The sequence below is a fragment of the Hyperoodon ampullatus genome (genome assembly GCF_949752795.1).
Source record: "Hyperoodon ampullatus genome assembly, chromosome: 14".
In the NCBI taxonomy this organism is placed as follows: domain Eukaryota; kingdom Metazoa; phylum Chordata; class Mammalia; order Artiodactyla; family Ziphiidae; genus Hyperoodon; species Hyperoodon ampullatus.
In genome coordinates, this window is record NC_136927.1 from 38,334,954 (window position 1) to 38,362,470 (window position 27,517).

Consider the following 27,517-nt stretch of genomic DNA (forward strand, 5'->3'; position numbering starts at 1 on the left):
AATTTAACTAGACATTGTGATCATTTCACAATATATACATATGGCAAATAATTATGTTGTACAGCTGAAACTAATGTACTGTTACATGTCAGTTAAATCTCAAAAAAAAAAAAACCCTTTAATTGGATCTCTCTAAAAAGTACCAATATAGTAATGATGGGAATTATTAGAAATTAGTTGGTCATATTTTTTGTTTTTACTATTGCTTCAATTTGTTAATGAGGGGGCCAGTAGTGATCACCATAATCTTTAATGTTTAAACCACAAAATTTCTTAATCTATCGCTGCTCTCCACAGAAACAGTGCCTCCCTATCATCTTGGTATCAATTGTGAATACCAAAATATTAGTGTGTAAATACGTCTGTGTATATATCATAATATGCACACGTGGAATTGGCTGATAAAACTATGGATCCTAGCAGAGAAGAAAACCATCACAAGCCTAAAGAAGTCTGTGACGGGGGGAGCAAATGTGTTAGGGCCAACATGGCCATCGCCCGGCGTGCGCATCAGCAGTATGTCCTCTGCTGAACAATTAAGAAAGTTCATGAAGCAGTTCAAAAATGTGTGCCTCTGTTTGCTATGTTGAATTTGCATGTGTGTATATAATTTTTAAAAGCTCAATAATAATCCTTTATGCTTTGTTTATGCTTTATCCTTTATGTTTAATGCTTGACAGTTTGAAAGAGCTTTCATCTGTATGCTCTTAATTCTCAGGCCCACCCTTATATAGGGCTTATTGTTTTTATTTTATAAGTAAGGAAACTGGGGTTGCCTAACTTCAAAGAGTAGAGGAGGGTGGGGGTCACTTCTCTACAGGCGGGGTAATTTGGAGGACCTGCCCAAGGCCCACTGGCCTAAATATGACACATGGTTATTTCTGCTTTTCTGCACCTTAGCCACATCAGGGCTTGGGTTGAGCTCTGGGATCTTTCTCAGTCTCAGATCCACAAACCTCAGGCCATTTGGGGCTTGCTTTCTTCTCAGTAACATGCTTGCATGTAAACTCACCTTCTCCTCTGACTTTCTCTACCAATCCTGAGAAATCTGTTCTTAGGGCAGGGAAAACAGGTGTTCACTGTTCACATAATCTTCTAGATCTTTTGTCTACTGCCGAACCTCAGCTTGTGAAACCCAAAAGCAAAATCAATTTCTTTGTTTTCTGGATTTCTCTAAGTCATCTCTTCCCCTGAAAGTAGACTGTCTAAACCCTGAGCATGGGGGCAACATGGGTCACTATGCCAGAAAGCTTCCTTCCTCTCAAGTGTCTTTACCCAGTGGGAAAGGAGGTGGCACTCCCACCCAACAGAGGAACCAAGTGCCCATGAGGGTTTTAGAGGCTGCCCAGATAACTCACCCTCCGTGAGGTTCTTTTCTTTTTTTTCTTGTATACCTTCTCATAGATATTTTATTTTAAATTTTTATTGGAAATAGTTGATTTACAGTGTTGTGTTAGTTTCAGGTGTACAGCAAAGTGAATCAGTTATACATATACATATATCTGTGCTTTTTTAGATTCTTTTCCTATATAGGTCATTACAGAGTATTGAGTAGTTGCCTGTGCTATACATAGGCCCTTATTAGTTGTCTATTTTATATATAGTAGTGTGTATATGTCAATCCCAATCTCCCAGTTTATCCCCGCCCTTTCCCTCCTGGTAACCATAAGTTTGTTTTCTACATCCGTGACTCTGTTTCTGTTTTGTAAATAAGTTCATGTGTACATTTTTTAGAGTCCACATATTAGTGATAGCATATGATATTTGTCTTTGTCTGACTTACTTCACTCAGTATGACAATCTCTAGGTCTATCCATGTTGCTGCAAATGGCATTATTTCGTTCTTTTTTATGACTGAGTAATATTCCATTGCATATATGTACCATATCTTCTTTATCCATTCCTCTGTCTATGGACATTTAGGTTGCTTCCATGTCCTGGCTATTGTAAATTGTGCTGCAATGAACATTGGGGTGCATGTATCTTTTCAAATTATGGTTTTCTCCAGATATATGCCCAGGAGTGGGATTGCTGGATCCAATGGTAGCTCTATTTTTAGTTTTGTTTTTTTTTTTTTTTTGCGGTACACGGGCCTCTCACTGTTGTGGCCTCTCCCGTTGCGGAGCACAGGCTCCGGACGCTCAGGCTCAGCGGCCATGGCTCACAGGCCCAGCCGCTCCGCAGCATGTGGGATCTTCCTGGACCGGGGCATGAACCTATGTCCCCTGCATCGGCAGGCTGACTCTCAACCACTGCGCCACCAGGGAAGCCCTATTTTTAGTTTTTTAAGGAACCTCCATACTGTTCTCCATAGTGGCTGTACCAATTTACATTCCCACCAACAGTGCAGGAGGGTTCCCTTTTCTCCCACACCCTCTCCAGCATTCATTGTTTATAGATTTTTTGATGATGGCCATTCTGACTGGTGTGAGGTGATAGCTCATTGTAGTTGTGATTTGCATTTCTCTAATAATTAGTGATGTTAAGCATCTTTTCATGTGCTTTTTGGCCATCTGTATGTCTTCTTTGGAAAAATGTCTATTTAGATCTTCTGCCCATTTTTTGATTGGGTTGTTTGGGTTTTTTTATATTGAGCTGTGTGAGCTGTTTTTATATTTTGGAGATTAATCTCTTGTCAGTTGTTTCGTTTGCAACTGTTTTCTCCCATTCTGTACGTTGTCTTTTCATCTTGTTTATGGTTTCCTTTGCTGTGCAAGGGCCTTTAAGTTTAATTAGTTCCCATTTGTTTATTTTTATTTTCATTACTCTAGGAGGTGGATTAAAAAGATCTTGCTGCAATTTATTTCAGAGAGTGTTCTGCCTATGTTTTCCTCTAAGGGTTTTATAGTATGTGGTCTTACATTTAGGTCTTTAATCCGTTTTGAGTTTATTTTTGTGTATAGTGTTAGGGAGTGTTCTAATTTTGAGACAGCAAGTAGGAAGAGGTCCTAGCTTTCTTGGAGACACTAAGCAGAAGCATTATAAACGCAGAAAACAGAGTCATTACTGTGGGCAGCTCAAGGTGAAATAGCCAATCAGAATGGACCAGTTAGGCGAATTCATAAACTTTCCATTATGGGTGATGAAGCTATTCCCCTTTGTAGACCCAATGCCAGGTGTCTAAAACATCGTCTGGTCTCTCTCATCTTAAAAATATTTCTCTTGGGCTTCCCTGGTGGCGCAGTGGTTGAGAGTCCGCCTGCCGATGCAGGGGACACGGGTTCGTGCCCCGGTCCGGGAAGATCCCACATGCCGCGGAGCGGCTGGGCCCGTGAGCCATGGCCGCTGAGCCTGCGCGTCCGGAGCCTGTGCTCCACAACGGGAGAGGTCACAACAGTGAGAGGCCCGCGTATCGCCAAAAAAAAAAAAAAAATTTCTCTTGACTCTCCATTCCCCCTCCTGCTACTGCTACCATCACTCATCAAATTTCGTGATGAGATGTCCACACTTATGTTTCCATTTCTTCTCTTCAACCCACACCAAAATGGCTTTAATCAAGGTCATCAATGACCTTGTCCATAAATCATAAAACCAAAGAATATTTTTCAGTCTTTATTTTGCCAAGTCTCTTCAACGTAGTTGGCTACTCCCTCCTTCTTGCCATAATCTTCTTGACAACAATCTATATGACAACACACCTGTCTTCCACTTGTGTCTCTGACCAGTCCTTCTTTATCTCCTTCACTGGCTTCTTTTCCATTGCATTCCCTTTAGGATGATGGTCCTCAGGACTCCATATTGGTCCCTCTACTTCCTCTGCATGCTCTTCCTGGGCAAGTTCATCCATTCCCATGACCTCAGTCTCCAATGCCTCCCAAATCTGTATCAATTGCTCAGAGTGTTCTCTTGGGCTCCAGACTTCTATGTCCAATCTACTCAACCCCATGTCCTAAATCTCAAACTCAGTGTGGATCAGAGTGAAATCATCTTTTCCACAAATGTCCTCTTCATCCTGTGTTCCCTCCTAGGGAGACGAGAGGCACTGCCAGCCATCCAGTGGCTCAAGCCCAAAACCTGGCCATCACTTTCGATGTGTTCCTCTTTTTCATGTCTTTGTCATTGAGTTCTGTCAGATCCACCTCTAAAATGTCTCCCTGTCCAACACACTGTCACAACCATGGTACAAACCACTCTCCTTTCTCCTAGACAACTACAGTAGGCTTTGAATGGAACCTCCTATTCCTACTGCCAGAGGGAACATCCAAAATTGGAACATGCCACCCTCCGGCTTAAAACCTTTGGATGGTTTCCCATGCCCTCAGGCCAAGTTCAAAGCCTTAACTTGGCATTCATGGCCCTCCTTGCCTAACACTTTAGTCTCATCTCTAGCCATTTGTCCAGCTGCTCTCCGTCCAGCTGCCCTGAATTACCTTCCCAGCATCTCAGACTCACCAGGCTCTCCTTTGCCCCTAGGATATTCCACATGCTGTTCCCTCTTCCTGGAACACCCCTCTCCCACCTTCACTAGCTAATCTCTCAATTTCAAGTCCAAGCTAAAATTCACTTGTTCCGTTGTCCCTGGGTCAGCTTCCGCATTCTGCATGACACTCCTCACAGGTATAATTAAAGAAATTACAGTGGCTGTGAACTCTGTGAGGGCCAAAACATGTCTGCTGTTTTGCTCTGTAGCCTCAGGTTGATCTTGATTTCTGGCACATAGTAGGCCCTTCATAAATGGTTGTTGAATGAGTAAATAAACAAGCATGAAAACCAAGCAGGAAGTGGGTCAATGAAGCTGGAACCTCAAGGCTGATACACCTGGGGGCGGGGCAGGGCTCCTGATACCCCAGACCCTCCATAAAGTCACTTGACACAGTTTCTACCAACAGTGATTTATGGAGTCAGCCTGAGCTCTCTGCTGACACAGCGGGCCCTTCCTAACTGACGTCTTGATTAAAATCACCTCCACCTAATCTTTGTCCTTGGGAGGTAAAGGTAAAGGGGCCCACTCCCTGGTGGCCTCAGGCCTTAAAGCATTAAATTAAAGGCGCAGACAGACTGTTGAGAGCTTTTCAAGGTATCTCAGGCTGCTTTCCCATGGAAATAGGGAGACGTTTTTGTTTCCGTTTTTTAAGGTAGTGGGATTGGTGGGTTTGTGTACTGGGCTAGGGAGTGAGGTGGCTTGTCCTGCAGTTTCCTTCTTTTCCCCTCCCTTCCCCATTCCATTAAAAAAAAAAAAATGCTGAACTGGAAGAAATAACTTTTACAGGTTGAAATTCCTGTATAAGGAGAAAGTGAATGAAATGAAGGATCCCTCTGAGGATTTTCTACTGTTGGGGGGAAAAAAAAGCGTCAGAAGGCAGAAAAAGTGAAGAGTAATTGGGAGAGGATGTAGAAATTGAAGAATGGAAAAGTGAGACCCTTATAGGTGTGGCAGCGGTGGGATTCGAACCCACGCCATCGAAATGACTGGAGCCTAAATCCAGCGCCTTAGACCACTCGGCCACGCTACCGCCCGCTCGCAGCCTTTTCCATTCATACTATATTAGTCTAATGACGCGGCGCCTCACGTTCTCTAAGCCCCACCCTCATCGGTTTACGCATGCCCGATATCAGCCTGACGCTTAGCGCGCCAGTTACAGCATATTAACCCTGGCTTCCTCCTGGGCTTTGGAGTCAAAGCGCTCTTGTAATCGGCAGTAGTAAGTTCAGTCGGGACGCAGCATTAAAAAGGAAAACAAAGTTCCCAATTGTTAATATTAATATTCAATCGTCATGTATGTTTGCATTTGATTTTCCACGAGCGTGGCATACTGCCTACGGCCACGTGGGGGCAGTGTCGCACTGCCGCTTGCTCCTGGCTGGGCTGCGGGTCCCGCCGGGAACCCAGGTTTGCGCGGAGCCGGCCGAGTCCCCATCCTGTTTGGACTCTCTAGCCCTACTTCAGGGAACCTCTGCAGCCTCGGGTGGCCCCATGGCCGGCCCCTGCCACCGCGATGTAAAAATCATGGGTCCAGGAAGGAAAATCATTGAACGTTTTTACAGATCCTTGCCTTGTGTAGGCTCCCTCAATCATCACCCTTACCTACTTTTTACAGAGGGGGAAACTGAGGCTCAGATTGGCAAAGTAACTTGTGTTAGCTACCCCCAGGCAGAGCCAGCATTCCCTAGCCTCCCAAAACCCAGTGTTCTTCTATGTAGACTATTTCAGTGTGTTTTAAAATGCAGTAGCCCTTTCTGCCTTCGCTGCCTCCATGGCGCCTGTGAAAAAGTTTGTGGCGAAGGGGAGCAAAATAAAAGCAGGTCCCGAAGTTTACCCTTGACTGTACCCACCCTATAGAAGATGGAATCATAGATGCTGCCAATTTGGAGCAGTTTCTTCAGGAGAGAATCCAAGTGAATGGAAAAGCTGGGAATCTTGGTGGAGGGGTTGTAACAACCGAAAGAAGCAAAAGCAAGATTACGGTAACCTCTGAGGTGCCTTTTTCCAAAAGGTATTCGAAATACCTCACCAAAAAATATTTGAAGAATAATCTACGTGATTGGTTACGCGTAGTTGCTAACAGCAAAGAGAGTTACGAACTGCGTTACTTCCAGATTAATCAAGATGAAGAAGAGGATGAAGATGATTAAAACTCAATTATCTGGAATATTTTGTGTGAGTTCTTGAATAAAACTTGGGAATCAAAACGGTGGTTTTCCTTGTAAATAAAATAAAATAAAAACAAAATGCAGTAAATTCAGAGCAAATATATATCAATAAATACATAACAAACTTCCATTTTCTGCCACCGAGAATTAATTGTATTCAGCTCTTCTGAAATATCACCCCCTGCAGCCACAAGAAGGAAGCCGAGATCTCTTTGAGTCATCCCCCCACAAATGACTCAAAGCATTCTCCAGTAGTTTGCACCATTTGTTAACAGCAACTGTAACAGGGAAGAACAAACCTGACTCCGTACTGAATCTGTTCCTTTAGCTTTAACCTTTGTGCTCTAACCTTTGTGCTCTGTTGCCTGTGCTTAGTCATGCTGGCTCTGCACCTTTTGTGAAAGATTGTTGCCTGTAGTCTGAAACATACAGGATACCCCCTTCTCAAGGCTCTGACCTTTAAACTTAACACTTTTCCATTCTTATAGAGAGAAAAAGTTGCAGAACAGAAAAGAACATTTGTATTGTTGGAGGTTTACAGGAACATCGTGACCTGACCTAGTGGACAGCTGTGAGAACAAAGGATTCCAGCACCAAGAAGTTTACAACAACTAACCACACCCCCTCCCCTTTTAATATAAAAGCCTGAGTTCTAACATGGGGAAGATGGTTCTTTGGGACACCAGTCCACCACCTTCTCAGTCTGCTGGCTTTCCAAATAAAGTTGCTATTCCTTGCCCCAATACCTCATCTCTCAATTTACTGGCCTGTCGTGTGACGAGCAGTACGAGCTTGGAATCTGTAATGTGACCCTTCCCCTCCCAACTCTCTCTGTCTCTAATAATTTAATTCAAGTAAACATTTATCCAACACCTACTAGGCCAGATCAGGCAAAAATCAGGTCTTTCGGGAGAAGCAGAGCTGCTCAGACCTTGCATGACAGAGGTGCTTCACCAGAACAAAAATCCGTGGAAGTAAGGCCATGAGCTTGTCTGCTCCAGCGAGCAGGCCTGTCTCCCTGCAGACTTCCGTAGTGTGCTGACTCGGCTTTCCTGGTGATTTATGCCTTAAGGTTGAGGCTGGGAGGGCAGTTCCTATGCAAACCTAGGCCCAGGCAGGCAAGGGTGGGGAGGCTACAGAAACCAGGGCAACTGGGCTCTGTTTAGTTTTTGTTCTTTTCTTTTTTTTTTTAAAGTAACGGTTAAAAATAACTTTTGCTAAAATAATAAATACATGTTCATTGTTGAAACTCCAAGCTAAGAAAGAAAAGCACAATGAATAAAATCACCTTTAATTTCTCCACCCAGTTAAGCTCTGTCAACACTTTGGTAAAGGAAGGTGCTTTTTTGTCTTTTTAGATTTGAAATATAATGTAATGCATGCTCATTGTAAATTTTTTTTTCAAATGTCAAATCTTCTGTATAAAGTTAAAGGGAAGTTCTCTTCCTCATCACCTTCCTCCTTCACAGCTGAATCCCACAACTCATTATAATGAGTAACAGTTTAGCTGTATCCTTCCAGATCTTTCCCTATGCAGATGTAGGGGCAACTAGAGGCGCACACATACCCCACCCTAATCCTGGGGTTTGCCTTGTGCAAGAGAAAGGAAGAAAGACACTATCCAAAAGACAGAAGAGTGGTCATTTCATTGCTTCTGTGAGTCTTTCTGTAGCTACAGGTGAGTCATTGAATGGCCCTGTGATGGCTTTGTGCCCAGTAGGCCCTGGATCTCCTGAGCCAAGGAGCCAAGAAGGACTTTCAAGGACTTTTTTTTTTTTTTTTTTAACATCTTTATTGGAGTATAATTGCTTTACAATAGTGTATTAGTTTCTGCTCTATAACTGAGTGAATCCCCTTTGGTAACCTTAAGTTTGTTTTCTATGTCTGTGAGTATATTTCTGTTTTGTAAATAAGTTCATTTCTATCATTTTTTTTACATTCCACATATAAGTGATATCATATGATGTTTGTCTTTGTCTGACTTACTTCACTTAGTATTATAATCTCTAGGTCCATCCATATTGCTGCAAATGGTGTTATTTCATTATTTTTTATGGCTGAGTAATATTCCATTATATATATATATATATATATATATATATATATATATATACACACACACACACACATATGTATATATGCATACCACATCTTCTTTATCCATTCATCTGCTGATAGACATTTAGGTTGCTTCCAAGAGATTCTCTTTTTAAATGGTTTCTATAAAAGACCCAGATTAGTATCTCATTGGCTTGGCTTGGGTCACATACTCATCCCAGAACCAATGAATGGGGCAAAAGGGATGGAATATGCTGATTGGCCAGGTCTAATCATATGTCCAATCTTAGAGCAGGAGAGTGTGGAGGGCAGTTTTCATGAACTGAGAATAGGGTGGACTGGTTCCTTGAAGACAAATCAAGATGCTTATGCACAGAAGAGATTAAAGAGGAAAAGAGAAGCTGAATAACTTGCGCAGGGTCACAGAGCTATAAGTAGAACAGTCTTTTTTTTTTTTGTCTGGCTTTGGACTTGGACAGCCTAGCTCAGACTCCATCCTTGCCCAACTTTCCCACGGTCAAAATTTCAGGTGCAATTTTGTCTTTTGCCAAAAGCCAGAGGAGTTTTCTCAAGGTGACTAAAGGAGCCAATACTTCAAACCAAAATGACTATATCTTCTAGATCTTGTATTGATATTTTCTGAAACTTGTAGTACAGAGGCCAAAAAGTTAAAACACTCAATGATGGGTTTCAGGACCATTTCTTTTTTTTCATTCCCTTCACCACCTTATGAGATGCTGCCTGAATGTCACCCACTCCCCAAGCCTCATAAACTTGAACCTTCTCCCTGCAGGGGCCATTGCAGCTGGTAAGCTGAAGGACTTCACTCTCCCAACGGGATCTGAATTTTTAGGGGCCACAAAAACTGAAGAGGCAAGGCTTACAGACAGGACATTAAAGGGGTCAGTATATACCTAGACCTGGGTCAAATTCTGCAACTTACTATGTAAACTTGGGAGAGTCACTTAACCGGCCTCCTTCTTTCTGTGTATGAAATGAGGACAGTAAGAGGGTTGGGATGAGAATTAAAAGAGATAATGTCTGTAAAGCAGTTACCACAGTACCTGACACAAAATAAATGCCCTGTAAATATCAGCTTTTACCACAACCCCAAAAAGGCTCATCAAAGAAGGCATTACAAATGACAGGTGGCCCTTGACCACAGGGGTGGTCAACATGTTTACAACCTAGTGTTGAGTAGAAAGGAGAAATAGATGAGTCCACTCTTGTTAGGAAAAATGTATGTAATCCCATATGCATGCCCAGATAACGGTGTCTGTCTCTGGCCTGCCTGCACACACCTGTTTCTCTGTGTTTGCCTGGGGCTCACCTGGACACTCAGCCCTCCCTCCAGTTCCGTGGGAGAACTTGGTCACGTACACCATTCCAGTCCAAGGAGGCTTTGACTGAAGAACTCTTTGGGGCAGAGTTAAGTGGTTAGGTCACAAACTCCACCACGAACTATTTAAACAGCCCCCCCCCTAGACACCGCCCTACTGGAAGCCTTTCCTTTCCTCATCCTTCCCACAGCCCCTGGCAGCCCCTGCCTGGCTCCTCCGCCACTCCTCTCACCTGCGGGGGTCCTTCAAATTCCTCTCAGAGTAACTCAGCAGACCCCAAACCAGCAGGAGCCCTGTAATATAGATAGATGCCCTTTGCCAAGAGGAAGGAGCCACCTTGTAAATCTTCTGGGCAAGTGTATCTCTATAAGCCTCAGTTTTATGATCTGTGAAGTAGAGGTACTAGCGTTGGTGTGAAGATGGAATGAGATAACTCGCTTGATAAATATTACTGTTATTACTTATATCTTTTATTTATTTATTTATTTTGGCCACACCGCAGTGACTGCCAGGTAAGTCCCTTACTTTTATTTCTAAAATAAGAGTTGTGAAATTTCTAAAATTTCACTAGAAAAAATATCTGGAAGAATATAATCTGAACATGTTCACAGTAGTTATCATTAGTTTTATTTCCTTTTCTTCTTTATACCTTCCATATTTAGTCATTCATTTACAGGTATTTATTAGAGCACTTACTATGTGCCAGGCTGTGCGCTGAGTTAGGAATATAGCAACGTATTACACAAATAATTGCCACAGTCATAAGTGCCTGTTTTCACAAAGCGGAAATCAGAAGAAAAAAAGAAGCAATTTCTGATAAAAATATTGCAAGGTTATGCATAGAGACGTACAATGAGATCCGATCACTACTGATTTTGGAAAGGACTCGAATACAGGAACTAGGCGGGCATCGGATGGAGAATGGGAAGGTGCGGTGGGCGAGGGAGGGGTTAGCTGCCCCCTCTCAAATTACCCGCTGGGAGCGCGCCCCCTTCGCTGCTAGGTGCCAGGCCGGCCCCACGCTTTAGATCCGGACGCTGTGTATTCGGCCGGCTGGGGAGTCGCAGACGCAGGGCGGGGAGATCCGAGCAGCGGCTGCAGGAGCTGTGATAGTCATTGCCGGCGGCCACGTGAGCGCCGCGCCGAGCGTACGCCCGCCCGCCCGCCCGCGGCCCCGCCCCTGCCCGCAGTCTCCTGCCCCAGCCCCAGCCCCAGCTCGGCGAGTGTCCGGATCCGCCGCCCGAGCGCCGCGCGCTGCAGCTGCCCCAGCCCAGCCGACGGTCGCCGGCGCCCTTGCCCTTGGAACGCGCCCTCAGCGCCCCGGGATCGTTCCAGCGGCTCCGCGCGCCCCTCGCGCCCCGGGATCGTTCCGGCGGCCGCCGCTGCCTCCCCGGAGCGCCAGCCCGCGCGCCCCGCTCGCCGCTCCCCGGCACTCTCGGGGGGCCCGCCCGCCCTGCACCCTGGAGCACCGGGCCTCGAGCCTCTGCCAGCTCCTCTGGATCCTCGCGGCCGTGGGCAGCGGCTGCCGTGCCTCTCCGCCCGAGACAGGTAGGTGGGGCGGCGTTTGGCCTGGGGGGCCGGGATCCGGCGCTGCAAGCCTGTGCTCCCCGGTGCAGCCGGCGCCCGGAGCGCGGAGGGTCTGGGGCTTAAAAGTGGGGCCCCAGGCGGAAGGAGAACGTGGGGGTTAAGCTCCTCGGGTTTCAGTGTTTGCTTCTGTAAAATGGGGGAGTCGTGCAGATTATCGGCAGTGTCTATTGGTAAAATACTTGGCACGTGACGGTCGGGGAGAGGCAGCTTGGGGGGCCCCGCCCGCGGCGCCTGGAGGCCCGCAGAGGGTGGGGGCAGCGCTGCCTTTCTTCCCCTGCAGGGCCCGCATCGCCCCCCCTCCCCGGCCCCTGAACGAGAGGCCCAAGTTCCGGGAACCTCCAGGACCGTGTAGACGCGCCCTTGCTGCATTGTTGTTGACTGCAGGAGTTCGGGTGTTGGCAGGCTCCGTGGACCTGTGCGCCAAGGGGCCGGGCGTTAATATGCCTGTGGCGGGGCTGGGGCCTTCCGGGTGAGTCCCGGCCTAGATTCGCCGCACCCGCCTGGGGGATTGCGGGAAACCGGCCCAGCTGCGCCCCGCGTGAGACAGATGGGCTGCTGGCAGGGGGGCGCTGCTCCCTCTGCCTTGTGGGGACGCTCTATGGGAGCCTGACTTCTGGGTCCTCGGCCCTGGAAGCTGCCTGCCTTGGGGCCGCTCAGCCAGGAAATTGTCTACCCCTCTGATTTTACAGAGGAGGAGACAGATCCAGAGTGGTCTAACGGCAGATACTAATAAGCAAGATGGACTAGGTTTGGGAATACAGAGCAAGCAGGTGGGAGCTGATAATGCCCACTCGGGGGGGGGGGTGGGGGGGAGGGAGGGTTATTGGAGAAGGCTTCCTGGAGGAGGTGATGGAAAGGATGCCAGTGGTAGGAGGTAGGGTTTAGGAGATAGAGTTTGGCAGGCGTCATTCTTCTCTGTGGCCTCCACAACACCTTACGGTCATTGTTTGGTCGATGCATTTATTCAGCAAATACAATAAAGCTGCTTGATGATGGGAAATTAGATGTAACATGGTTGAGATTGCCATCCTCCCTCCTCTCCTGTTCTTAAAGAGGGGGTGTCGGCTGGGATCCCAAGTTCTTATCTTTTGCAGAGGGCGGGGAAGCAGGAAGTCAGGGCCTGACCATCCCTTGAAATGGTTTCAGTTTACATATGATCACTTGTGTATGTTCTGTGATTTGTGGTGGGTTGTGTGTGTGTGTGTGTGTGTGTGTGTGCTTTTGGTAACAGAACAGTACTTTCTGGCTGACTAATAAGGATATATCACTGATATGATTTTAAAACATTTTTAATGAATTATGTGGCAGAGATGGCTATTGGTCACCCATGTCCTCTTCTTCTTGGGGTACCACCTGGATATATTTCCTGGGCTCCCTTACAGTTTGGTGGGCCACATGACTGAGTTTTGGCTGATGGAATGTGAGCAGAAATAGTGTGTGCCCCCCTCAAGCTTGGACCCTAAAAACCTCCCCACTTTCCTCATTTACCAGCAGAGTTGAGAGGACTCTGAGGGCCTGGAGAAGGGCAGAGCCACAAGCTGGAAGGAGCCTGGGCCTCTGAATGACTGTAGAGCAGAGCCTCTCCTTTCCCCCTCTCTGGTGGTCTGTGACTGTCCACTGAAGACTATGGGGCTCCAGGAAGCTCTTTGGAAGGTCTTTGGGTATGAGAGAGGCTTGCTGGCTGTGGCCTTCCCCTCAGGGTGATCTAACTGGGCTGTTCCACAGGGGAAGGGTATCTTTAGGCCTTTTTTCTCACTCTGGTCAGACTCCCCAAAGAAGTCTTGTCCAGTCTTTGGCAGGATTGGCATCCAGTTGCCAGGACACTGAGAGCAGTGTGGAAGAAAGCTGAGGGTCACCAGCAGAAACTTGGATTTGTTCAAGCTCATTCTCTAGGATTTACTCTTTCTGGTTCTGTTCCTAAAGCTGATACAGGAAAAGTTGATGATCGGGAGTGCATTCAAAGTAATAGTGGCTGGCTGGACTGATTAAAAAATAAACATTTTTGTATTGGGGAGATCAGTTTTGCTGACCAAGAAGCTGCAGACTTAATCCCCGTGAACTGAGAATGTTCTAGAAGAAAGTGGTTATAGTGACCACCACAGGATAAAAGTAGCTTGGATTAAACTCTTACAGGCAAGGCTGATGGGCACAAGAAGAAGGCTTCAAATGAAGGAAGGAGTGAGTCACTAACAGGCTGATGATGAAGTAGAAAATGACATTCTCTGGGTCCCCAAAGTCCCAGGGCTGTGGAACACCCAGAGAAGCATTTCAGAGGGCTGGAAAGTCAGAGGGCGGCCGTTGTTCCGTTCTCCAGCTGTGATGCTTTCTAGACCTGGCAAGGACCCCACAGGGAGTGGCCGAAAGGCAGGAGGCTCAGCTGCAGAGCATTCTCTCCGCCAGTGGTTCTTGAACTTTAGTGAACTTTAGTTCACTTTAGTGAACTTTGGTACCACCTGGAGGGCTTGTTTAACCATGGCTTGCTGGGCCCACCCCCAGAGTTTTCTTTAGCAGGACTAGAGTGAGGCCCCAGAATTTGCACGTGACAAGGTTTCAGGTGAGGCTGCTCCTGCTGCTAGTAGTCCCAGGATTACACTTTAAAAGTGGTTTAGCAGGGCTTCCCCGGTGGCGCAGTGGTTGAGAGTCCGCCTGCCGATGCAGGGGACACGGGTTCGTGTCCCGGTCCGGGAAGATCCCACATGCCGCGGAGCGGCTGGGCCCGTGAGCCATGGCCGCTCAGCCTGCGCATCCGGAGCCTGTGCTCCGCAACGGGAGAGGCCACATCAGTGAGGGGCCCACGTCGCAAAAAAAAAACAAACCCCAAAAAAGTGGTTTAGCAAGTGATGGCTGAGTGAAGCCCTGGATAGACCTGCCACTGGCTTCAGACCCACCTCCCCCATCTTCTAGCCATGTGATTTGGGGCAAGTCACTTAACTTCTCTGTTCCTCAGTTTCCTCATCTGTAGGATGGAGCCAATGGTGTGTACCTCCTGGGGTTCAGGGGAGGCTTCCTGGAGGAGGTGACCTCTATCTAACCTGAGACCTGAGGGATAAGCAGAGTTGGCCAGGGGACAGGTAGGGAGAGCAGGGTAGAGCATGTGCCAAGCAGATGGCACAGTGTGAGTGAGCCAAGGGAGGGGGCAACGCTTGTCCTCCAAGGAGCTGAGAGGAGTGATGGAGCAAGAGCTTTATAAGTGGTGCTGAAATGCTATGAATCTGTTCTGGGCTACGTGTCTCAGGGCGGGATTGCAGTGGAGGGGAGGCTGACCAGGTCATGGAAAATGGGCCTTGGGGATGGGAGGGCCTGAAAGCAGTGCGGGTTACTTCTGTCCACATCCCATTGGCTCAAATGTAGTCGCATGGCCCCACCTAGATGCCAAAGGATTGGGGCAGGGGAGAACAAATCCATAGTGGACAGCTGGCTTCTGTGCCACAGACCAGGTCTCTCACCTCTTCTTCGCCTCACTCACTCTGCCGCACTTTGGTGGATGAGTGAATTTTATAGATGAGGAAACTGAGGTTCAGAGAGGTTAGGTAATTTGCCCAACGTCACTCAGCTAGTGGCAGAGCCGGGACTTGAACACAGATCTGTTCATCCCAAAAGACTTGTTGGGCCCGATCCTGGTCTTGGCTGCTTTTTGAGGGCCTCGCCATGACCCAGGCTTTCCCACTCGGGATCTCAGCTGCGTCTCTGGGCTAAGTAACCCCCAGATGCCTTGTAGTTCTAACCCGATAGTCCCTCCATTCCTCCATGCCTACAATGCTCATTATACCTGCAGAAATTGCCCACTTTTGTTCAGTTATTCATTCATGCAGCCTGCATTTACAGGGAACCTAGTGTGTGCCAGGCATTGTGCTCTGGGCTGGTAGCTAGAAGGACTAAGACACGGCCCCTTTTGTTCCAGACACTCACGTGGTCTGGCCACCGAGAGGCTGTGTAAACACAGAGTTGCCCTGAGAAGTGAGACACACTGTCTCTCTGATCTGACCCACCAGGAGGACAGAGTATCCTGGGAACATGAGAAGGGTGCAAACGCTTAAAAATTAAAATTCAAGCCCTCTTGTGCATTTTGTTAATTGAAGCTGTAATTATATTATTGTGCTTTGTATTCTAAAATGTATGTTTCTGATTTTTAAAACAGTAAAGTAGCCTTTGCACCTTAACAGTTTTATATGAATGAAGGACAGTGAATTGCAACGATGAGCTTTAGCAGAGTGAATGTTGACTTATCTCTCTGGGTCCAGCTGCGGGTTGCTGTTCTCATCAGCGAGTAAGCTAATTTCTCTGTCTCTGGTATGCGTGGAGATGTGTTTTTAAAGAGGAGATGAGGGAGGGTGGATTGGGGGAAGTCTCCTTGGAATCCACCAGAGTCATTCTAGAACAGGGTTTCTCAGCCTCAGCACTATTGACAGTTTGGCTGGACAGTTCTTTGTCGTGGGGTGCTGTGCTGTGCATTGTAGGATGCTGGCAGCATCCCTGGCCTCTACCCACTAGATGCTGGGTGCACTCCCAGAGATGTGACAACGAAAGGTGTCTCCAGACATTGCTAAGTGTCCCCTGAGGGGGCAAAATTACCCCACTGTTCTAGACTATATTTGTTTCCTACTGCCACTGTAACAAATTACCACAGACTTAGTGGCTTAAAACAACACAAATTTCTTTTCTTATGGTACTGGAGATGAGAAGTTCAAAAGCCAAGGTGTCAGCAAGGCCATGTTCTTTCTGAAGGCTGTAGGGAAAATCTGTTGCCATGCTTTTCCAGTTTCTGTAGGCCACCTGCATTCCTTGACTTGTGGCCCCTTCCTCTGTCTTCAAGGCCAGCTGCATAGCATCTTCAAAATTTCTCTATGACCCCTGCTTCCATTGTCACATCTCTTCCTCTGACTCTGACCCTCCTGCCTCCTTTTTATAAGGACTCACTGGATAATCCAGGATACTGTCCCATTTCAAGATCCTTAATCACACCTGCAAAGTCGCTTTTGCCACATGAGGGAACATATTCACAGGCTTTGGGAATTACGATGTGGGCATCTATGGAGGGGCATTATTCTGCCCGTGACATAGACTGCTGGGTCTCTGGGTATGATGGAAATGCTTATGGAGGGCCTGGGAGGATGGAAGTGACTTAGGAATTGGGGAGTGGGGTATGGTCGGAGCATAATAGCAGCTGGTGCTTTTGAGGACAATTCTCTATCAGGCACCATGGGCCTGATCTCACTAACAACCCCAGGGGTTAGCTGTCCCCTGTTTTACAGACAGGAAACCACCCAGAGAAGGCTTTCCAGAGGGGGTAAAAATTTGAGCTGGATTTTGAAGGGAACAGAGGGGTTTGGCAGCAGGTGGGAGAGGCATTCCAGAAAGAGTGTCCTTAGGGTGCAGGGGCAGGGAGGTGAGAACTTGGTTGTGAATGGGGACTGGTTCTTGGGTGGGGACATCTGTAAATCAGTCCTTTTTCTCTGACATGAACTGTATTATTTCTTGAAATAGTTTTAATAAATGTTTATTCATGAGCACCCACCACATCCTGGGGTATATATGTTAATAAGTCACTGACCCGAACTCTTAGCTGGAGGCTTGACTTAGTAACTCCTGATGTGGCACTTTGTTACCCTCCCCACCGGCAGCAAATTAATGAAACTCAGCCTGGAAAGGTATTTGATTAGCACCTTATGAGCCCTGCTTAGTGCCAGGCACTGTGCAGGTAAAGAGTCAAGGAAGTCCCAGCCTGCCACATGGAGTCTGTTGTTTCAGGCTCCTAGTTGGGGAGCCAGGATTCAAACTGGGCCCTGTGACCGCAGAACACTGTGTCTCGGGCACTACACTGAGCTTTGGTTTTTGTTTCTTTTATTTTCACCAACTTTTTTTTTTAATTGATGTATAGCTGATTTACAGTGTTATAGTAGGTTCAGGTGTACAGCATAGTGATTCAGTGTTTTTACAGATTATACTCTATTAAAATTTATTACAAGATAATGGCTGTAATTCCCTGTTCTATAAATATAATATATCCTTGTTGCTTATTTGTTTTATACATAGTAGCTCATATATCTTAACTTGCCCCTCCCTCTATCCCTGTCCCCACTACTTTTGGTTTCTGTATCTATGAGTCCCAGGCATGTTTGGATTCAGAATCTCAAATGATGTCATCACTGTTCATTTTTCTCTTCATCTCTTGTTCTGCTCTTCACCAAAAGTCAGCTTTGTTCTCTGGTGGCCTCAGCCCCAGAGGCCTGCAGGAAAGGACTGACCTTCTCTTCCAGTTGCTCAAGCTAAAGCCCCAGGCTTACCTGAGATTAGGCCATAGTGGTTTGACTTGAGTCACATGCCCATCTCTGAGCCAATCACTATGGCCAGGTGCCCAGTGCTGTGATTGGCTTAGTGGGGTCATGTGACACACCCCATTACCTGGGGGTGGATCCCCAACCCCAACCCCAACCCCAACCCCATGACTGGAGAGTGGGGGAGAAGCAGATCCCCAAACAGAAACAGGTGCGTGACACAAGGTGGTCCATAAGTCACTTGGTCCATTGTGGTTGCAGTTGAGGACCATTGAGTTCTGCCGTGCTGGCCATATACTAGTGTGTGTACTGGTGGCTCAGCACAGCCCGTGTTGGCTCTGGGGTGCTGGCTCCCAGGAGTGGTGGGTGGGAGATTCCAGATCATTTCTACATCAGGAAGGCAGCTGCTGGGGCTGAAGGGAGCCCCAAGGAGGGCTTGTGGTCACTGTGGCTTGGCCCACAGGCCTTGACCTAGGCACTGCAATCATCATTTCCTGCCCCAGTGGCTGCCAGAGAAGCCCTTTACAGCAAGACGCAGTGAGAGCAGTGGTTCAGTGGCCAGAGCCGAAGAGAGCCTGTTCCCTGAGGACCCCTGAAGAAGCTTGGCTTGGCTGCTAACCAGGCGTCCAGGTCACCAGCCTGGCTGGGACCCAGGACTCAGCCCCCTTTATTGATGGTACTAAAAATGATGATGATATTTATAGTCTTAGTGCTTATTCTGTGCTAGCACTGTCAAGTTAGTGGGGTGGGTACAGCTCTGCATCCCAGGTTATAATGAGGAACCCAAGGCCAAGAGGTAAAATCACATACCTAGTAAGTGGCAGAGTTGGGGCTTGAACTTGGGTCTGACTCAGAACTCTGCTCAGCTGCCTCTCCATAGAAATATCTTCCCAGGATGTGTCAGGGCCTGGGAGGGGAAGATGTGGATGCCTGAGTGAGGGCAGAGGAAAGCTTCTCGAGAATCCTGATGTCTTGGGAACTGGGGTTCTGCCCCTGATCTCAGTCTCTCTGCTCACAGAGAGGCCCTTTGTGGGCCGGGCAAAGCCCAGGTTAGATGGAGATTCCTAAGAGGCTGGTGTTGGAACAGGCATCATGGGGCTGAGTTATGGGCCAGTGAGGGCTCCTTGCCTGTCTAGGGGAATCCACCATCCTCCAGGTGTTCAGTCTTTATGGGCAGATGTGGAAGCAGCTACCAAGTTAGGACTCTGGATTGAGACCACAGTTTTCCCAGGCTGACGTGCCCAGGCATCAACTTGTCATAAGAGATATGATGTGACTTTTTATGACATGGGAGAGAAGGGGCATGGGACCAGATAGAATTAGCAAGTAGTAGGAAAAAAAGAAAATTATAGTCTATTATGTAAGTTTAGATAGCAAACGCTGAAGGTTGTGAGTCTAGGATAATTATGGTGCCCCATGATGTAAGATTATGCTGCCCCAGGCTCTCTCTGTTTCATGGCTCTGCCATCCTTGGCACATGGCTTCCTTCTCATGAATAAATTTAGCTGCTTGAGCTCCAGCCATCACACCTGCATTCCAGCCAGCAGGAAGGAGAGAGAGCAGAAGGTTACATTCCCTCTTTTTAAAAACCATTCCCTAGATAAACAACAACGTCCTACTGTGTAGCACAGGGAACTATATTCAATATCCTGTGATAAGCCATAATGGAAAAGAATTTGAAAAACAATGTATGTATATGTATAACTGAATCACTTTGCTGTACAGCAGAAATTAACACAACATTGTAAATCAACTACACTTGAATAAAATAAATTGAAAAAAAAAAAAACCTTCCTAAAGTTGCATACAACCCTTCTGCTCATATCCCCTTGGCCAGAACTTGGTCACATGGTCACGCCTAATTGCAAAGTAATCTGGGAAACGTAGACCTTATTATGAGTGGCCGCATGCTTAGCTAAAAAGCAGTGGTTCTGTTATTAATAAGGAGAGAATAGCTGTCGGGGGACAGTTAGCAGGCGTTGCCACACGTGCCTTTTTTTTTTTTTTTTTTTTTCCACAGCTGCCTTTTAAAAGCAAATGTATGACAACTGAAAAGCCATGAAACAGATCCCCCTCACTCAGTTCTGGAATACATATCAAGTGCCTGCCGAGTACAAGGCACTGTGCCAACAACTAGGGTCACAGCTGCTTGTCTGCAGTTCATTTTGTTTCCCAGGGCCGAGGAAAATGTCAGGTCTGTGGTGGGACGTGGCCAAGGGCTGGGGTTCTGGTCCTAATTCCCCTGTGAACTCCTGTGGAGCCTCAGTCAGGCTACTTTCCCCGCTCAGCTCCCCTCACAAATGGGGAAGTTGGCGAGATGAACTAATTTAGTCAAGGTCACCAGCAGCACAGCTACGATTTGCACCCTTTGGCAGCCTGGCTCCTGAGCCCGGGCTCTTCACTGCTGGGCAACACTGCCTGGAGGTCCGTAGCTGAGGCTGTGGCTCCGGCCCCTCCCCTGGCACCAGCGCAGCCCCAGCGGCCAGTAACCTGGCTGGGCTGCTGGCAGCTCCAGGCAGCTGTGTCTCTTGGTCAGCAGGGACTCTGGCCAAGGGCTGACCAGGGCAGAGCAGGCATTGGGGCTGGGAGCGGCCGAGGTGGGGGAGAAGTGGGCACAGGGCCCGGGGACGATTTTGGTAACAAGCAAGATCAGGTGGCTTTGGCATCGGATCCAGGCGGTGACTGTCTTACCCAGAGGGTCAGAAGCAAACTCGGAGTTTGATACCCAGAGCAGCGATTTTCAAACTGAGTTGAGTAATCAGTATGGGTGGTGCATTAAAGATAAAGAGTAAAAAAGAAAGAAAAACAAGTAGAATCGAAAATAGCAGAGGGCATTGTACAAGGTAAGGCTAAGTACAGTTTCCTGAAATTTTAACTTACATTTTGTAGATGGGTACTGGGTTAGGATATAAATATATTTCTTGCTCTGATGACTGTCAAGAAAATGCTGAAGCCTCAGGTCTAGAAAACTCCCTCCCGATGGAAACAGCTGTTAAGAATAATTGGAATTAGTTGATTTAAATTTTTTTAAAGTTTTTTCACTTTTTAATTTTTTTTATATTGAAAGCAACCAGCTTTGTAAAAACTTAAAACAGGGCTTCCCTGGTGGCGCAGTGGTTGAGAGTCCGCCTGCCAGTGCAGGGGATACAGGTTCGAGCCCTGCTCTGGGAAGATCCCGCATGCCGTGGAGCAACTAAGCCTGTGCGCCACAAATACTGAAGCCTGTGCGCCTAGAGCCCGTGCTCCGCAACAAGAGAGGCCACCGCCACGGGAGGCCCGCGCACTGCAGCGAAGAGTAGCCCCCGCTTGCTGCAACCAGAGAGGGCCAGTGCGCAGCAACGGAGACCCAATGCAGCCAAAAATAAATAAATTAATTTAAAAAAAAACACTTAAAACAGTATAGAAGTGTACAAAATGTTAAAAACTTCCTTCCACTCCCCAGCTGCCAGTCCCACTGCCCATCGCAGTGCTGGTAGCGCTCTTGTGGGCCCTTCAGGGACATACCTTTTCTTTTAGCACAGATAGGATCACCATAATGTAACTGCTCTTGTGCAACTTGCTTTCTAAATGTAACGGGTTTTCTTTTTCTTTTCTTTTTTTCTTTTTTTCTTATTATTTTTAATCTTTTTAAAAAACATTTATTTATTTTATTTTTGGCTGCATTGGGTCTCTGTTGCTGCACTCGGGCTTTCTCTAGTTGCAGCGAGCTGGGGCTACTCTTCATTGTGGTGCATGGGCTTCTCATTGTGGTGGCTTCTCTTGTTGCAGAGCATGGGCTCTAGGTGTGCGGGCTTCAGTAGTTGTGGCAGGTGGGCTCAGTAGTTGTGGCTTGCGGGCTCTAGAGCACAGGCTCAGTAGTTGTGGCACGCGGGCTTAGTTGCTCTGCCACAGGTGGGATCTTCCCAGACCAGTGATCAAACCCGTGTCCCTTGCATTGTCAGGTGGATTCTTAACCACTGTGCCACCAGGGAAGTCCCATGTCTTTTCTTTTTTTAAACATTAGATTATTGAAGTATATTCACAAACCTACCAATCCACTTATTTAAAGTGGATTTAATATAGTCAGTGGTTTTTTCATGTATTAACAGAGTCATGCAACCAACACAATCGGTTTTAGAACATTTTCATCCATTCAGAAGAAACCCTTCAGTGATTGTTCCCCATTTCCCCCCAACTCTCCCCGCTCCCATCCCTAGGCAACCACTCACGTACTTTCTTATAGATCTGCCTTCTCTGGACTTTTCATATAAATGGAATCGTTCAATATATGGTCTTTTTTGAACTGTCTTCTTTCACTTAGCCTCAGTACTTCATTCCTTTTGGGGGCTGAAGAGCATTCCGTTGTATATATAGACCACATTTTGCTTATCCGTTCATCAGTTAATGGATGTTTGGGTTGTTTCCCCTTTTGGCTATTGCGTGTAATACTACTATGAACCATATGTCACAAGTTTTTGTTGTGGACATGTTTGGGTATATACCTAAGAGTATAGTTTCTGGATCATATAGTAATTCTGTGTTTAACTTTTTGAGAAACTGCCAGGCTGTTTTCCAAAGTGACTGCACCATTTTACATTTCCATTAATAGTATATGAGGGTTTCCAATTTCTCCCCATCCTCACCAACACTTGTCATTTTCCACTTTTAAAATTCTATCTATGCTAGTGGGTGTGGCTTTGATTTGCATTTCCCTAATGGCTAATGATGTTGAGTATCTTTTCATGTGTTTACTGGCCATGTGTATCTTCTTTAGAGAAACGTCTGTTCAGATCCTTTGCTTTTTTTTTTTGGCTGTGCTGCGTGGCATGTGGGGTGTTAGATCCCTGACCAGGGATCAAACCCATGACCCCTGCAGTGGAAGCACGGATTCTTAACCACCAGACCTCCAGGGAAGTCCCCATTTTGAGTTAATCTTTGTATATAATGTAGGAAGGTGTTCAACTTCATCCTTTTGCATGTGTATATTCACTTGTCCTGGCACCATTTATTGAAAAGAGTGTTCTTTCCACATTGAATTGTCTTGGTACCCCTTTCAGAAGTCAATTGGCTGTAAATGTGAGGGTTCATTTTTGGACTCTCAGTTCTGTGTCTATCCTCATGCCACTATCAACTGTCTTAATTACTTTAGCTTTGTAGTAAGTTTTGAATTCAGGAAGTGTGATTCTTGTAACTTTTACAAGATTCTTTCGGCTATTCTGGGTCCCTTGAATTTCCATGTGAACTTTAGGACCAGTTTGTTAATTTATTCAGTGAAGCCACTGGGATTTTGATAGTGATTGGGTTGAATTTGTAGATCAGTTTTGGGAGTATTGCCACCTTAGCTATGTTAAATTTTCTGATCTATGAACATGGGATATCTTTACACTTATTTCGGTCTTCTTTCACTTCTTCTGACACGTTTTGTTTCTCACTGTACAAGTCAAGCACTTCTTTTGTTAGCCAAGATGTTTTATTTATTTTTTTATGGCCACATGATTTGTGGGATCTTAGTTCTCCGATCAGGGATTGAACCCGTGTCCCCTGCCATGGAAGCGTGGAGTCCTAACCACTGGACCTCCATGGAATTCCCTAGCCAAGTTTTTTATTCTTTTTGATGCTATTATAGATAAAATTGTTTTCTTAATTTCATTTTTGGATTTTTTCATTGCTAGTATTTGGAAATACTATTGATTTTTGTATCCTACAATGTTGTTGAACTCTTTCTTGGCTATCTTTGCATGTCCTTGTGTATCTAGAGCTTCTTTTTCTTTGTAACAGTCACACAGTATCTCATGGTGTAGAAAAACTGTAGTTTATATAACAGGCCTCCATTGATGGTCATTGTGGGCTCTTCCCTCTTTTTACTGTTACTGATTGTGCTACAGAGAACGCTCTTCAGGCCCCTCATCCATTCCGAGGACGTGTGTTGAGTGTCTGCTCTATGACAGGCATTCTTAAGGCAACAGGGCTACAGATGATAAAGAAGTTAAATGAGATGATTTTGGCTTGGGAAAATCTCTTTGAAGAAAATAAAACAGGGTGATGTGCTAGGGAGTGTGACTGGGTGTGTGTTTGAGAGGGGTTCTTTGAATTGAATCAGAGGAGATTTCTCTGGAGAGGTGACTTTTGAGCTGGGATCCAAATGATGAGAAAGACCCACTGTTGGGAGATTGGGAAGGTTGTTCCAGGCACAGGGAACACAACAAGTACCAAGGCCCCGAGGTGGAAAATGGGCCCCCAGTGTTCACGGAACACAGAGAAATCCCATGGGCCTGGAGAGCTGCCAAGGCCGGAGGAGAGGTGGACAGGGGCCAGACTAACACAGGCCTGGTAGCCTTAAAAGGCGTTTGGATTTTGTTAAGAATGTCAAGAGAAGCTGCTGGAGGGTGTCAAGCAGGGAAATGATTTGATCTAATTTATGTTCTAAAAAGATCAGCCTTGTGGCTTAAGAAGCATTTATTTTCTGTTTCAAGTGCTGAGTTCTTCAAAGTGGAATTACTGGGTGGAGGGGTTTGTACATTTAAAATGTTCCTAGACACTGCCTGCCTGTGTCTCCCCTAAAGGTAGCAGTAGTTTTCACTCTGAGGGTGCCTGCTCCTTCTGTGCCAGGGGCATTCGGGGTGAGGTGCCCTGCAAGCTCTCAGCCCCTGGACCCCAGCACCCATTCTCTTGCTTCCTTGCAGGACCCTCACTGCTGCATTTGCCCAGTAACTCTGGCTGTGCCGCCCAGCCCTTGGGTAAGACGGGCGTCCTGGGAACATGGCAGAGGAAGACCTCATCTTCCGCCTGGAAGGCGTGGATGGCGGCCCGACCTCCCGGGCTGGTGATTCAGATGCAGACAGCGATGGCGAGGAGGGTTACTTCATCTGCCCCATCACTGATGACCCGGGGGCACACCAGAATGTTAATTCCAAGGTTAATAACTACTACAGCAACCTAGCCAAAAGCCAGCGCTACGGCTCCAGCAGGTCCCCGGCCAGCTCCTTCCATTTCAAGGTGAGTGGTCCCCCGCGTTCCCCACCTCCCCCCTCCCTCTCTCCCCCTGCCCAGCTCACCTGCCGTAGGGATGGGAGGTTGGGGTCGCTGGTCGAGGTTGTTTCCAAACTCTCACCAGTGCGTAAATTCTGGATCTGAGGCTATGCCTGTTAAGCTGGGAAGATTTGGTTGTTTTAATATAAGTTTCATTACTTTAGAGCAGTGTTGTACAAATAGCTGCTCTGGACCCACTAGTGGGTTGTGGAAACCTTGGCCAGTTTTTTAAGACCCAGAACGGAACAGAAGAGACGAGAAAATATTGGAGAGGGAGGTGTGAGGGGGGAACAATATCAGAGAGCACGGACAGTTGTGAAGATATTTTAGGGACACGTGCACACACGTGTACATGCTCACATGCTGTGACCAAATTGGTTGTTGATGACCAGGTTCTCCGACATAGCGGTCGTGAAGTATTTTTATTTCATCCCTGCATTTGTGTATATGAGGGTCTAGAGAAAGGATGTAAAATGTAGCTTTTCATGTTGGTTGTGGTCAAAAGAGCCACTGCTTAGAGTTGGGCATCCTTCTTCTGGATCGCGGAAGAGGGGGCTTACTTTGTTAGGAATTTGTGTTCATACCATGGCAAGCTGGTATAGAGAAGAGGGAGAAAGGCGAACGTTATTGGACTTTTGTGTAATAACTGGTGGTGAAAAAAAATTCTTAATGCAGTCCTGTTATCCTTATTTAATTTAATCCTCACAAACAGTAAGTATCAGTTTGTACTCTGACGAAAATTCCTATTACCACTTTGGGATTTGAAATTGAAGTCATTCTTCTCTAACTGCAGAATTAATCTGTTTTTAGAAAATTAATAATTCTAGTTCTCAGACAGTTGTATATTTTTCCTTTCAAGTCAGAGTTCTAGCTTAGCTCCCTTGGGGAGGCAGCTCCAAAGATAGGCCTGTGGGTCCCCTCTGAGGTTGGGGGGGGCCCTGAAGGGTCAGGATGCGGCTTGCCCTGCTTTCCTGTCCTAAGGTGGCTTCTGAAACACACACTCTACCCCGCAGAGGGCAGCGTGGGAAGACAGGGGAGCAGCCCGGCGCTCCTGTCTGTTCCAGTAAGTCAGGAAGGCTCGCGGAAACACGGATCCCTGCAGCCTCGTGTACCACGTGTGAGGGGATCCAGGTGCCAGAGGGGGCTGGAGGGGCCAGAGCTTGTGAAACACAAACCAACTCGTGCTAGCTCAAGTGAAAAAAAAAAAAAGGAAATTTATTCTAGCGGTCAAGAAGTGTTTCTTGAGACCCAGGGGCAGAAACAATGTCTGGCCTCTCAGGGGACAGATCCAGGAAGCTGGAAGGCCACAGGACTGTCTCTCTCTGTCTCATTCCTCAACTCTCTTTGCCTGTTCTTTATTCTTCTCTGCACCTCAGTCTACACAGTGGGAAAATGGATCCCCCCAGCCCCAGGGTCCCCTCATTACAGACGGAGCCACATGCAAAGACAGATCTGACCTTCTTCCATCCCAGCTGTAAGAGGAGAAAATCTAATCTGCTTGGCCCAGCCCCAGTCAGACGTCCTCTGTCTCTGGTCAAGTCACCTCTGGCCAGGGCATGGCATGGTGGGGTGCCGGGGATCACAGAACGGGGGGTGCTGCTTCCAGAGAAGGAAGATCCTGGAGGCCTCCTAGTGGGGCAGACCCCTCAGAAGGGCTCCACCCACAGCTGCCTGCTCAGAGGAGCCATGAGCCTGGTTTGGCCTTTTGGCAAACACTGAGTGGGTCCAGGAGATGGAGGGTCTCAGACAGGGGGGTGGACACAGTCTCTGACCACAAAACTCAGTATGGTAAATCCTTTAAAGGAAACACAGGGCTTCCCTGGTGGCTCAGTGGTTGAGAGTCCACCTGCCGATGCAGGGGACATGGGTTCGTGCCCCGGTCCGGGAAGATCCCACGTGCCGCGGAGCAGCTGGGCCCGTGAGCCATGGCCACTGAGCCTGCGCGTCCAGAGCCTGTGCTCCACAACGGGAGAGGCCACAACAGTGAGAGGCCTGCATACCGCAAAAAAAAAAAAAAAAAAAAAAAAAGGAAACGCAGATGGTGTGATCCAGCAAAGGGAAGTTTGTCTATAAGTCTGGCTTAGGACGTGAGCTTCGTGAGGGCAGGACCCTGTGGCCTGCTCATCATTCATCCCCAGTGCCGTGCACACAGCAGGTGCTTTATTTGGAATCATTGAGGAGAGGGATGAGTGCTGAGCTCAATTCACTGGGTGCTATCTAGCTAAAGGACAGATAGGGACAGATAGTCGGTATTTACATAAAACAGAAACCACTGTGGACCATTTGACAATAGTTGTTAAAGTAAACAATACTTATACCTCAGAGTTATAATTAACATAAACTATTACATTAGTTTCAGGTGGGGACAATTCTTTATTTGGTGGGACTGTCCCTTATATTGTAGGACATTCAGCATGTCTGACCCCTGCTCATTAAATGCCATACTCTCCCCTATTCATTATGACAACCCAAAATGTTCCCCACTGTATATTTGCAAAGCTCGCATGAAGAGGTACTGCCCTCATTTGAGAACAAGTAACCAAACATTTGTACAAGTGTTCAGATTTACATATTCAAAGATGTGCTTTGCAGTATGGTTTGTAATAAAGAAAAAATGGAAACAGCTCAAAAGTTCCATTGAGAGGGGCCTGTTTAATT

At 46.9% G+C, this 27,517-nt stretch overlaps 1 protein-coding gene and 1 pseudogene across 5 annotated transcripts in view; both read left to right on the forward strand.

Moving 5' to 3' along the window:
* The first annotated feature begins 6,194 nt into the window (after window positions 1–6,194).
* On the forward strand, window positions 6,195–6,573 carry LOC307063321 (large ribosomal subunit protein eL22-like; annotated as a pseudogene). The gene has a single exon. The product of its transcript is annotated as a large ribosomal subunit protein eL22-like (transcript).
* Window positions 6,574–24,589: 18,016 nt separating this feature from the next.
* Window positions 24,590–27,517, forward strand: part of EEF2K (eukaryotic elongation factor 2 kinase) — a gene marked incomplete at its 5' end in the record, with an annotated part of 42,427 nt that continues 39,499 nt past the window's right edge. For all 4 annotated transcript variants that reach the window (XM_079718631.1, XM_079718632.1, XM_079718633.1 and 1 more), the window contains one exon: window positions 24,590–24,826. In XM_079718631.1, the coding sequence (XP_079574757.1) occupies window positions 24,590–24,826 (237 nt within the window). The remainder of the gene's footprint in view (window positions 24,827–27,517) is intronic.